This window comes from Thermobia domestica, unplaced genomic scaffold, assembly GCF_964235325.1.
Source record: "Thermobia domestica unplaced genomic scaffold, izTheDome1.hap1.1 HAP1_SCAFFOLD_438, whole genome shotgun sequence".
Classification (NCBI taxonomy): Eukaryota; Metazoa; Arthropoda; class Insecta; order Zygentoma; family Lepismatidae; genus Thermobia; species Thermobia domestica.
In genome coordinates, this window is record NW_027656148.1 from 85,207 (window position 1) to 98,527 (window position 13,321).

At 34.3% G+C, this 13,321-nt stretch overlaps 1 protein-coding gene across 5 annotated transcripts in view; it reads left to right on the plus strand.

The window, feature by feature from the left end:
* The window catches only part of LOC145676861 (uncharacterized), a 60,688-nt gene extending 47,854 nt beyond the window's left edge, over window positions 1–12,834 (plus strand). For all 5 annotated transcript variants that reach the window (XM_081747654.1, XM_081747651.1, XM_081747652.1 and 2 more), the window contains one exon: window positions 2,807–12,834. In XM_081747654.1, coding sequence (XP_081603780.1) covers window positions 2,807–4,013 — 1,207 coding nt within the window. In that variant the 3' untranslated portion in view covers window positions 4,014–12,834. The remainder of the gene's footprint in view (window positions 1–2,806) is intronic.
* The last annotated feature ends 487 nt before the right edge of the window (window positions 12,835–13,321 follow it).

A 13,321-nucleotide genomic window follows, 5' to 3' on the forward strand; every position in this document is an offset into this window, starting at 1 on the left:
TGTGATGGATGTCGGTATACTGTATATTAATTTAATATCATGACGTAATTTTGTATATTAAGAAAACTACGAAAATTCCCTCTTTCGTAGATTACTTGTCAACTAATTTTTATTAAAGTTTATGTAGAAAATTTCACCTTTCTAACATAATTCACTAATCGGATATCCTACTTTTGACCTGCAACTTATACCGTTTGATATTCATCGAATTCTCATTATAAAAAAGTAATGTAAAAAACAAACGAGAAAAGAGAGCCTGCTGAGATAATTGCTAATTGCTGGGCAAAATTTGATTTCAATCGATTTGCCCTCTTCCTGAGCTAATGACGGACAAGATGGATATCAAGTGTATGTACTGAGTAATAATATTTTAAGTGCTAATCATCTCCCTTTTAAGGGGGCCGGTGTGGCTCAGTGGTAGAGCGTTCACGTCTAATGCTTGCGGTCCCGGGTTCGTACCCATACCACGCCTAGTGAAATTTGTGGTAGACAAACACCGTGTGCGTTGGTTTTCTCGGTGTTCTCTGTTTCATTACTCTTTCTTTACTCCTCCAATTCATTTATTTCCCATAACCACCGACTCTTTTAGCCTAGCCGGCATAACCGTAGGACGTAAAACTTAAAGATTTAATTTCATTTGTGTTCCTCTTAAATACGGTATGTTTCAAAATAATAGTGCACACGACAAGATGTTTTAATGATAATCTCATGTGATGAGTCTTCTGTTTTCAAAAGAGAGTGGTGGGGTGATAATTTTTAAAGTACGTTTTAGATTTATTCCTCTTTTTATGATACCCATTTCAATAACAGTAACGTGATTAAATAAATCATTTGCCCGTAGGAACTCAGCACATTAGAAAATTTATATCGAACAGACTGGCTGCCTACTTTTTATAATATGATGTTGGAGGTAATAAAAAATTACCGGTATTGTAGCTATATTTTTTTTTCATATTGTTCTTTCTGATATCTGCCTTCCTTTATTTTATTAATATGCTGTCTAGTTATGCTGTGAAGGTTTCATCCTATTTCCTTCACCTTTCTTCCTTTAGGTACGTATACTGTGATAGCTGCTTCATCAGAGTTTGTACTAAAGAGGAATAACAAGTATTGATCCAGCTTTTGTGGTCGGAATGTGTATCAGGATTCGCAATCTATCAAAGGCTTTCGGCAAAATACAGGAAGTGTATCTTCGCACTACATATTGTTTACTAATAGATTTAAAAATTCAAAAACGGTCTCACAGTGCCGCTCAAGGCTGATAGCATTTCCTGCTGTAGATGGTCCTTCGGCTCGTTCCTCGTGCGTAACATTTATGTGACCATTTCTTAATTTTTCAATCCATTCGTAGAGACTGCGTTATGGAAGATCACTGCTCCTGTATTCTCCCGAAAGTTTTTGATGGATTGGGGCCCTTGGTGCACCTTCCGACCACAAAAACCGGATCACTGGTCATTGTTCCTTTTTGATGCAAACTTCTAATGGCGCGGCATGATCTATCTGGAACAAACAAAGGAATTGGGATGAAACTTTCATAGCATGACCACAAGACGGTAGCAATACGATAGACGAGGCAGATATTGATATGAACAATGTAAAAAAATATAATGTTACATTGCTCTTAATTTTTGATTTGTCTTCGTATAACATGTCTGTTTCATTTTTTTAATCAACAGATTGGCACATTTACTTTGACAATATTTATTTCTAAAGTAAGAAACAATAAACACTAGATTTCTTCACGATGCAGACAATAGCCAGGAGACATTGTTTGACATACCATATAATAAGAGTGTTGTATATGCGGTATAGAACATTCAATAGCATCGCATCAGCTTATTACGAAGGGCCTACTTGATTTCTCATAAGGACCAAACTCTGTCACATGATCAACTCAAATGTCTCACTTCCTGCAAAATCGAGCCTAGAGATTCGAAATCCGGGTATGAGATATTTCAAGCACGTGAGTTTCGCAGGTGTTGCCTTGGAAAATTTGCCGAAGATGGATATATTTTTTCATTATTGTAGATTTTACTCAAACAATCTCCTTTTCACAATGTTCTATCCATATTTACTCTACGTGCTATACATCGTTTTTTAGCTTTTCATTGTCATTCTCGTATGCTTTTAATTAGCTATCCCCATATATTTTCTGAGATATGTGAACCTCTTTCTTTTATTATTGATTTTACATTCAATTTTGTGTTCATTATTAATTTTTCCTTTTTTTTTTTTTTTTTTTTTTTTTGACTACGTTATATTTGCCACACATTTATTTCTGCGTTACAAATAAGGAAATTTGCGTCATAATAGCTTTGGAAATTTTGGAAGCCTCTAACGGTAAAAATCCTAAAAGAAACGAACAAGAGACATATTATAACTAATTTGAAGCACGAGATTTCTCAAATAGTTTTATATCGGAAGCGTGTTTAGATATGTATCACAACTAAACGCGTAGAGTCTATTTCAATTGACGTGAATCTCATAATATGGATTGAAATTTTTATAACTAAAAGATTCTAAGGACAATAGAAACACTGGTAGAGACAGATTTGTTGATCGAAATGATATAATAGTGCAAAAATTAGGAATTGTTATAACTTTTCTGTTATTTTTATTTTCTTAATGCTTTTATCTTTTTACTAGCAGTCTCTGGTAATTGCAATAGCAAAAATACTCGTAATTAGCGTCTCGCCATTCCTGCTGTATTTTACATGTAGACATTGCAGTTCTTTTGTTTCATATCATTTATATTCATTTCCTTCTTCATTAATTTCTACTGTTTCGATAAACATACTCTTTCCAGAAAAGCGGTTACTGTTTCTACGCGGAAGGAAACATTTCTCCATTTAGATGAGAAATCTCATACCAGCAAAGGGTCTTGCAAAGGATTAACTCGAACGCAATTGTCAAGGTCACATACGAGTGAAAAGTATCATACTTATCAAAAGTGTCGAAAAACATTAAGTCCAAGATCAAATATGTTACTCCATGCAGGAGAAAAAACTCGCTCTTGTGAAGAGTGTGGAATCGGGCTTTTTGAAAATTCAAGTGATAAATTGCAGATTTTTTCGCATAAAGCTTATAACACTCATATCAGACAAGAGTGTGAGAAGGGATTTGGTCGGAAAGGTAATCCCAAAGTACATATCATGACACATGCAATTGAAAAACCTTACAAGTGCCAAGAATGTAAAAGAGAATTTAGTCAAAGAAGTTATTTGAAGCTACATATTAGAGCACATACGGGTGAAAAACCTCTGAAATGCCACCACTGTGGAAGTGGATTTAGTAAAAGAGATATTTTGAAAGCACACATAAGAACACATACGGGTGAAAAACCTCACATGTGCGGAGAGTGTGGAAGAGGATTTAGTCAAAGTAGTGTTTTGAAAGCACACGTCAGAATTCATACAGGCGAAAAACCTTACAACTGCCAAGAGTGTGGAATGGCATTTAGTTTTTGTAACAGTTTGAGAGTACACATGAGAACACATACAGGTGAAAAACCATACATATGCGAAACGTGTGGAAAGGGATTTAGTGAAAGTAGTATTTTCAAAGCACATATCAAAACACATACAGGTGAAAAAAATTACAATTGCCAAGAATGTGGAAAGGAATTTACACAAAAAGGTCATTTGAGAAAACACATCATAACACACACATTTCAAAAACCTCATAGATGCCAAGAGTGTGGTAAGGGATTTAACCGCAAAGATCATCTGAAAGCACACATCATGACACATACAAATGAAAAACCTCTGAAATGCCATCACTGTGGAAGGGGATTTAGTCAAAGAACTAATTTGAAGGAACACATCAAAACTCATACAGGTGAAAAACCTCACAAGTGCAAAGAGTGTGGAAGAGCATTTAGTCAATCTAGTATTTTGAAAGCACATGTCAGAACACATACAGGTGAAAAACCTTACAAGTGCAAAATGTGTGGAAGAGGATTTAGTCAAATTACTAGTATGAAATCACACGTCAGAACACATAGAGGTGCGTGACACTGGTGCGAAAGACGTGGAAAGGGACTTATTTATCGTTCTACTTTTAGACCACACTGTTAGAACTGTCAAGAGCACGAAAAAAGATTTATTGAAAGGGTAAATTAAAAGTAACATCAAATGTGATAGGCGGGAAAAACATTCATACCGCTAGAGGTATAAAGTAGTTCAGTTCACGTAGACAATTAAAATCCAAGCAGATTAACACATACACGTTAAAATCTCATGCATGCTAGGAGTGTTTAAAATAATTTAATCGAAAGTGAGATTGGGAAAACATTGTAGCTAAGCACACTTAATTCCTTTTCATTCCGGAAGATCGCACCGGAACAAGAATCCGTACTTGAAGAAAAAAGAATGGAAGTGTTATCTTTGAATTTGCAAACTTACTTCTTAGCAAATAATCGTAGAAAAGAAATTGAAAAACTTATCTCGGGTGCTGTATTGAAAAAGTGCCTAACGCACCCGGAAAATGAAAACGTTTCGCTCTCAATTTATAATTTAATAAATTTCGTTCCAATTTATTTTTCTTTTTCAAGGAAATTAACAACCACTAATCTGATATTTCAAATAAGAAGACAAAACATCTTATTATAAACAAAGGAAGAATAATGAAAAGAAATATATGAGAAACATTGCAAAAATAATTATCAAGAGAATAAAGTAGAGAATTCTATGTTTGCAAAGGAACACCATACAAGGCATTTATACACAAACGCCATTTCTACACGACACACACGAAATTTCATGCAGTAGGATATTATACTTCGTCGTGCCTATATATTTCAATCCTGGGAAACCATTTTCAAGCTGGCATATTGACGAGCATTATTGTAACAAAATTTCAAACCATTTTTAGAAAGTATAAATTACAAATACAAAGTAACACTACGTATCAACTCCCCAGCAACTCATGTTCGAGGACAATCCATCCGTGACATTGATTTCGGTTTCGAAACCAAGCGATTACAATCCGGATTTTAAATAACAAGGACCTCTTCATTTTACAATACCAGCAGGTACCAGATCTTTCAACACATATCTCAATTAATAACAAGGCTTAATTTGAGACAAAGGTGTCAGTGGAAAGAGCAAAGGAAAAATAAGGTCGTATGTTCCCTTAACAATAAAAGGCTTTGTCATCTACTTCCATATAATTCCATAATAATAAGTTACTTTATTATATATCATAAATTACCTGTTCACTATATTCGTGACAATGCATGTCTTCACATGTTAGATGAATACCCCAACATTTGGTAAGTGTGCATACAGAAATTTAAAGTTCAAGTTTGGTACGTCTCATGCTAACACGACGTGTAAAACCATAGCACGTGCCAAGAGAGCAAAAATGAATTAAAACTTAGTACCATCTTGACATGGCACATGTAAAATATAGAAATTAATCGAATAGTATGTGTATTACTTAATCAACTTTCTCATATCTCCCGGACAGTTTGAGATATCGAAGACTTGTAAACGGCAAAATAATTATTACGTCCATTGAAAACGACATAGTTAATTAGATATCACACTTGTCTCAGAATTTTTTTGAAATAAAGCGTTTAAAAGAATTCAGATTTTCAATTGTTTGCAAGAGCTCCGCTGTGGATAAGTAATTTGCGTACGATCGTTCGGCGTGGGAGATCTCTGTTCGATAACTAGTGCGAACTCAAGTAGTTCGGATTCCACGTTAATTAGTAGTCCCACGTCTTATACAGCTTTGCTGATAAACGGGATGTTAAACTCAACAATCAATCAATTGTTGATAACTTCGTTCCTATTCATTGAAAACAGGTCATACCATGGGCAAGGTATCCAAAGCTGAGGTACTAATGACGAACATAATCCTATTCATATTCGTAGTGCTGTATATGTGATAGAGGCTTTTTAACTTTGGTTGATTGTAATATAACACCCTTATTTTGCTACACTTCATAGCTAATATGGTATTTTATAATTTTATTTGACATGTTGATTTCAAATAAGTAATAATCTGACGTAGTTCCTTTTAAAAAAAATGTAACATGTTAAGATTGCAATATTGTTCACTGGGTGGTGTAGCTTAGTACGTAAAACAGTCCCTCTCCTTATATACCTCTATTTCTCCGTTTTCACGAATGATCAAAATAAATTTCCTACCCTCTATATCTTCCTTTTCTGTTTATTGTAATGCAAACTTTTTCCTAACTACTGAACGTTTCCAATTTTTTTTCATTTTGAGATTTGCTTTCAGATACTTCATCTTTTATAGTTTTTCATTTACATTTTTATTTTGTTTTCCTTAATTTCTTTTATGCATGCAGGGTTTATAATATATAACTGATAAACAGAAAACGCTGAAATAGGGTACCTTGAAAATATAGAGAGGAAATATTTTACTTTGACATATTTTGTGTTACTTGTAGTTTATTAGTGCTGCCTTAACATGCTATGTAGTTGATGGTATGCATTTCAATATTCTTTTCAAAACAAGACTGCCTATTAGTAGTGTTATAGATACCAGTTTAAGCCCACTCCCCAAACAACGAATTAGGCAAAACCTCCAAAAGAAAAAAAAGAAGTTTAAGCACATCTTTTGACCATCGTATTCCCCTCCAGGTGTCATAGATACCAGTTTAAGCCCACTCCCCAACCAAAGAATTAGGCTAAATCTCCAAAAAAATCTAGTTTAAGCACATCTTTTGACCATCGTATTCCCCTCCAAGTGTCATAGATACCAGTTTAAGCCCGCCTACCAACCAACGAATTAGGCTAAATCTAAAAAAAATTCTAGTTTAAGCACACCTTTTGACCAACCTATTTCCCTCCAAGTGTCATAGATACCAGTTTAATTCCAACCTCCAATCAACGAATTAGGCTAAATCTCCAAAAATCTAGTTTAAGCACATCTTTTGACCATAGTGTTCCCCTCCAAGTGTCATCAATACCAGTTTAAGCACACACACCCTCCCAGTACATTTGACAAATATTATTTAACACAGATGGTTAGTGGAAATACAATTCTAAAGTAAGATTGAGCAAGGTGCTTTGCGCATATGCTTTTATAACATGTAAAGTTATAAAAACTTACATCTAAAACTACATTTTCAAAGTAAAAAGCAGCAAAACCTGTGTACAGGTGGACCAGAGAGGGCTTACGCCTTTCTCTTATTTGTTTAGTTTTGCTTTTGGCTGCCTCACAGGCTCCCTTTTCTGTTTCTGTTGCTACTTCTGTTGTGCCTCCGTTTTGCTTTCCCAACTAGCGCTAATCTCCATTCACATCAACTTCTGATTTGTTTGGTTTCTAGAGGAGAGTGTGAAAATGCCTCTTCTGGTTTGGAGGCGATTCGAACCTGCGACAACTACGCCGATGACTACTCACAGCTGGCCAGACCATGAGCCAGCACGCTCGGCTAACACGTACTCAAACAAATCAAGTGAAAATCAGTCCTTATATATGAATAAATACTTCTACAAGCAACGCCATCTATTAGCAAAGTGATAAACTAAATTATATGTAACGCCATCTATTGAGTAAGTGAGTGCTTGAATATGTTCACGTAGCAGGCAAATTCAAAATATAGTAGTAATAAGATTATCGATATCTCGGCTCCTACTGAATATTTTTTGAACAATATGATTACATTTTTGGATACCCATATATCTATTGCCGGTTGCATACTTTACATGAGCAAGCATTGCTGGTTGCGTAACTTCTGAAATTTCAAGGGTCAAGAAATGAAAAATGCTTATATCTTCCTTATTTATAGATCAATTTTGAAAATATAAACGGGTGTCGAGATAGAAGTAAAGGCGTGATTTTTTATGTGTAGCTGGTTGCCTACATTTAAGGATACGAATTTAAATTTTAATAACTACTAATTTTTGTAACTTTTGAAAAATAAAAACATACTATCATAATCTACATAAAATTCTAAGACTTTTTTTAAAAGAATAACATTTTCTCGAAAACAAAAAGATAAACCTGTAAAAAATTAACGAAATTTTGAATTGGTTATAACTTCGCCAGATATTCATCGATTTTCAAAATTCAAACGAAAATCAATAGAAAAATTACTATGTTTTGAACGTCTTGTAGGTTCCATAATTCTAAGGATAATATTACAAAAACTCAAATAACTCTCTTATTTAGCTATGGATCATTAAAATTCAAATGGCATTCAAAAGTACTGCTTTTTCTTATGCAGTTACGAATGTCTAAATCTCAGTTTTAATGATTTTTTAACAAGAAAAAAACACTTAAAACGTACTTAAAATTACAAGTTTGGGTACTGGTAATGGAATGTTCTGCTAACTTCGTTCTCTATGGGAAACAATGATTTCTTAAACTCAGTCCATTTGTCATAGTACAAGCTGAATAAACAACCATTGTTTTCGAAAGCTATTTGCGTTTCGTTTCGCACATTTTTTAAAATTACATTGAATTATTAGAAAGAATGAACTTCTTTTAAGGCTCCATACTAACTACCCCATTTTTTACTTTAGAAATTTTTTTTATTAAGCATTGTTACTTCTTAGACTCATTTTTGAAGAACAGTTGGTGCATTTTATAACCATTAGAAAGATCTTTCATTCCATCATACCTCACAAAAAGTTTCTTAGTTTTCATCTCTTTTAAAACTTGATCAGTATCCTCATTATATCCCTGGGGTAATATGGTTTTGTATTTGTCATTTAAATGTACTAATACTCTTTCACCAGTGTATTTTGTTTTTATCAATTTTAATGAGGTTATGTCGTATGATTTTCCTTCTTCCAGATCTTGCAATTAACAAGTTTAAAATGGTAATCTTGTTTAATTATGATGCCATTTCCTATTTATTTACAAAAAACTTAAAAATTTGTTCATTTTTGCAATGACCTTATCTCGTTATATATATATAATTAATTCTATCAACAATGTCTTCTGTATGTTCGTCTGTTAATTCTCCATTCAATACTTTAATAACATTAAACTCATCCTGTTGGAATGGTACAGATTGGCACAAAGTATTTTATAAATGTGTCACTAGCTGTTTTGAAGCTGAAAATGGTTATGAATATGTGCAAACATAAAGATATACAACATAATAATAATTGATGGTTGGTATGACGATATTTTGAGGTTGTTGTAAGTACTATAACAAATAAGGATGAATATGTGTGTTAACGGATCTTATTAATGATATTATGAATATGTGGTTCTTGTACAGATTAAGAATAAATGGACTATACCCGATATAAGAATGTAATGTGTTTATGTAGTCTACTGTGTGGATAAGTTGACGTACTCCAAATAAAAGAATTGTTGATATTTCGGCTTGAGCTAACAATTTTGGCGCAGTCGGTAGGATGGCATATAGTAACCCGAATATGTCGAAACCTTTAACTGTCTCATTATGTTGCGATAATAGAAAGGTGCAGTTTATATTGGATACAGGGGCTGTAGTATCGGCCATAAGTCTGAATGCAACAAAAGAAGTGGTTTCCAGGAAACCAAATGATGAAGTTTGAGAATTCACTGAGAAATGCAGACTCTTCGCTCATATCTCCGGTAGGCTATGTGAATGTAAAAGTGGATTACCATAGTAAGATTCACAATTTACCTCTGGTGGTTATTGAGAAGGAAATGAGCAGTTCCATTTTAGGTAGAAATTGGTTGGACGTTTTAACTCCCATGTGGAGGCAGCAAAATATAGAGAATTTTAGGAACTTACCAATAGTGGCTTCGATGGTGTCTGATACTAAAGATGCTCGCTATTATCAAAATAAACTATTAACCCAGTTTGAGGCGCTTTTTTCGGAGAATATTGATCAACCAGTTAAGGGATATAAAGTGACGATTCCGATGAAAGTGGATCACATTCCTATATTTAGGAAGGCATACGATATTCCGTACGCTTTATTAGATGAAGTGAAGAAAAAAGTAGATAAGTTGTGTATGTTAAATGTATGGAGGAAGGTGGAGTTTTCCGACTGGGCTACGCCCATAGTAGTGGTTCGTAAGAAAAATGGTGATATAAGGCTATGCTTTGATTTTAAACGGACTCTAAATCAGTATACAGAAAAATGTGCGTATCCTATCCCTAAAATTAGTGACATTCTTAATAAACTTGGGGGAGCTAAATATTTCGTGGTGTTGGACCTGAGTAATGCGTATTTACAGTTGGAGGTGGATGAAATGTCGTCTAAATATTTAGTCATCAATACACCTCCGGGGCTTTATCAACAGTCTAGGTTGCCTTTTGGTTTAAATTGTTCTCCACAAATTTTTCAAAGGTTTATGGATCAGATTCTGCACGGCTGTCATGGATTTGCAACTTATCTAGATGACATTTTAATATGGGGGCAGTCTTTGGAAGAATGTTACGAGAGAACAGTAAAGGTATTGGAAAAATTTAGGACCTACAATGTGAAAGTTAGACAAGATAAGAGTATCTTTTTTAGTAAAGAAATAACGTACTTAGGATATGATTTAGTGGGCGATAATATTATGCCTTCGAAGGCAAAATTAGAACCTGTAATAACTGCGCCCCCGCCCAAATGTGTGCAAGAGTTACAATCCTTTTTGAGTATGGTTAATTTTTATCATAGACATTTGCCAGCATTGTCCTTGAAAATTCCCAATCTAAACCATTTGTTGCATAAATATGTACGATGGAAATGGATAAGATACATCAACAGGAGTTTGATAACATTAAAGAAATTGTATCACAGGCGCTAGTTCTCCACACTTTTGATGAAACATCTGATATTCTTGTCATGACAGACGCCTCTCCCTATGGGATGGGAGCCGTATTATTTAATAGTTACAATATTAACTTAAGAACGGTGGAATGTGCATCGGCCACGCTTTCAAACGCTGAACGAAATTATTCCCAATTTGAGAGGGAAGCTTTAGCTGTGGTATTTGCGGTGAAGAAATTCCATAAATATCTATACGGACGATCGTTCAAAATTCTAACTGACTCCCAACCCATTAGATGGATTTTTGGAGTGAAAGCACCTCCGTCGACAATCACGCCCCGCTTATTAAGATGGTATTTGTTATTAACCAATTATAATTTTGAAATTGTATATCACAAGGAAGTAAGAGTGGTGGATTTTCTATCAAGATTTCCTATGAATACAGCAATTCAAGATGAAGAGGAAACGCAAAATTATGTGAGTCAGCTGCAAACATTTATTCTAACTGAACAGGAAATTGGACAGGAGATGCGGGAAGATATATGGATGCAAACGGTATTAAATTGGACTAAAAAGGGTTGGCCGAAAAGACTACCACTTTCTTTAGATGATAAAGAACATAAATTGTTTTTTAAACATCGATATGAGTTGGAAGCACAAAATAATTTACTATATTGGCAAGGAAAGGTTATTGTACCGGGTAAATTAAGATTCATTTATCTAACTAGGTTGCACACTTCAGCATTTGGGAGTAGATAAGATGATAAATATGGCTAAAAGGCAAGTTTGGTGGCCAGATTTCTTATCCGATATACACAATTTTGTACAGAAATGTCAGTTTTGTCAGGCTATGACCAATGTTCCTGCACAACGACAATATAGTAGTTGGCCATCAACGAACAAGCCATGGCAGAGAGTCCATCTCGATCATTTTTCAATTTTTGGGTTTGTTGTGCTACTCTTAACGGATGTCTTTTCCAAGTGGATTAAGGTGTGGGTAGTGAATAGTACTAATTTTAGGGAAACGATGGAAAAATTAGAGGAAGTATTTCAACTTATGGGTTTTCCCGAGACGTTGGTAACAGATAATGGACCACCCTTTACATCGATTGATTTTAAGAATTTTTGTGTTCAACGAAATATCAAGTTAATGCACACACCGCCGTATCACCCTCAAAGTAACGGAACGGCTGAAAGGGCCGTGCAATCAATTAAAAAACTATTGAAACTAAAATTTATACAAGCCAACTATAGAGTGAATCGAAATATGTTTCAATCATGGATTAGACAAATCAATTACTTATTTTTACATACCAATGGAAAATGGTCAAATAAGACGCCGGCAGAAACAATTCTAACCTTCAAACCTCGTACCTGGTTCTGTATTCCTCGAAGGAAACCCGACCACAGACTAAGGGAGACGGATAATATACTTGGAAAATCTGTGTGGGTCAAAAATCACAGAGGGTCAATTCCAAAGTTCACAAAAGGAACGTTATTAAAGAAAGTCGGTAGAAATACGTATAAAGTAGTAGTGGATGGGATCACCCGTATGTACCATGCGCATCAAGTTAAATTGGATTTTTGTGACCGAGTCCCAAATAATGGAAATACATTTAACAAAACATCCAAAGAGAATTGTAGAAGAGATCAGCCCACAGGGAATGGTTCTCAGATATCTCAGGATCCATGGCGACAATACTCTTCATCCTTAGTTCAGCCATTACTAACCCAGGATAATGTAGTACAGCAAACTCTCCGAAGATCATCGAGAAGTAAGAAACCGCCTGATAGGTGGGGATACACTTAAGAAAAACATATTCCTACATTGGATTTATTTTTATGTAGGAAGAGGGGTAAGATATAAGCTTAATTTTGTAAAGCGGGGAGAAATGTTGGAATGGTACAGATTGGCACAAAGTGTTTTATATATATGTCACTAGCTGTTTTGAAGCTGAAAATGGTTATGAATATGTGCAAACATAAAGATATACAACATAATAATAATTGATGGTTGGTATGACTTTATTTTGAGGTGGTTGTAAGTACTATAACAAATAAGGATGAATATGTGTGTTAACGGATCTTATTAATGATATTATGAATATGTGGTTCTTGTACAGATTAAAAATAAATGGACTATACCCGATATAAGAATGTAATGTGTTTATGTAGCGTACTGTGTGGATAAGTTGACGTACTCCAAATAAAAGAATTGTTGATATTTCGCCTTGAGCTAACACATCCTTAAACATAGCAATTTGACTAACCATATTTTTATAATACTCTTTCTTCGAAGCTATATTAAATCGTTAGATAAGCCAGTAATAACAGCAGAAGTAGATGCAAATGCTGTTGTAATTGAATAGACTGTAACGAAAACAAATATATTTATAAACCCTGTAGAAGCAGAAAGTAGTATCGAAAATGCAATAAGAGTAACGTAAATACATTTTAATCTCTTAAATTTCCTCTTATTTTTCGCTAGTAAGTTTTAAAGTGTTAATATAGTATCCTCAAATAACGCAATTAGATTCTCTCGTGGAATGTTATCTGGATTATTCATTTTATTAAAAAAGTTTTTGTGATATTACCATAAAAACACTTAAAAACTAAAAAAATCTAATAAGCATAGAACA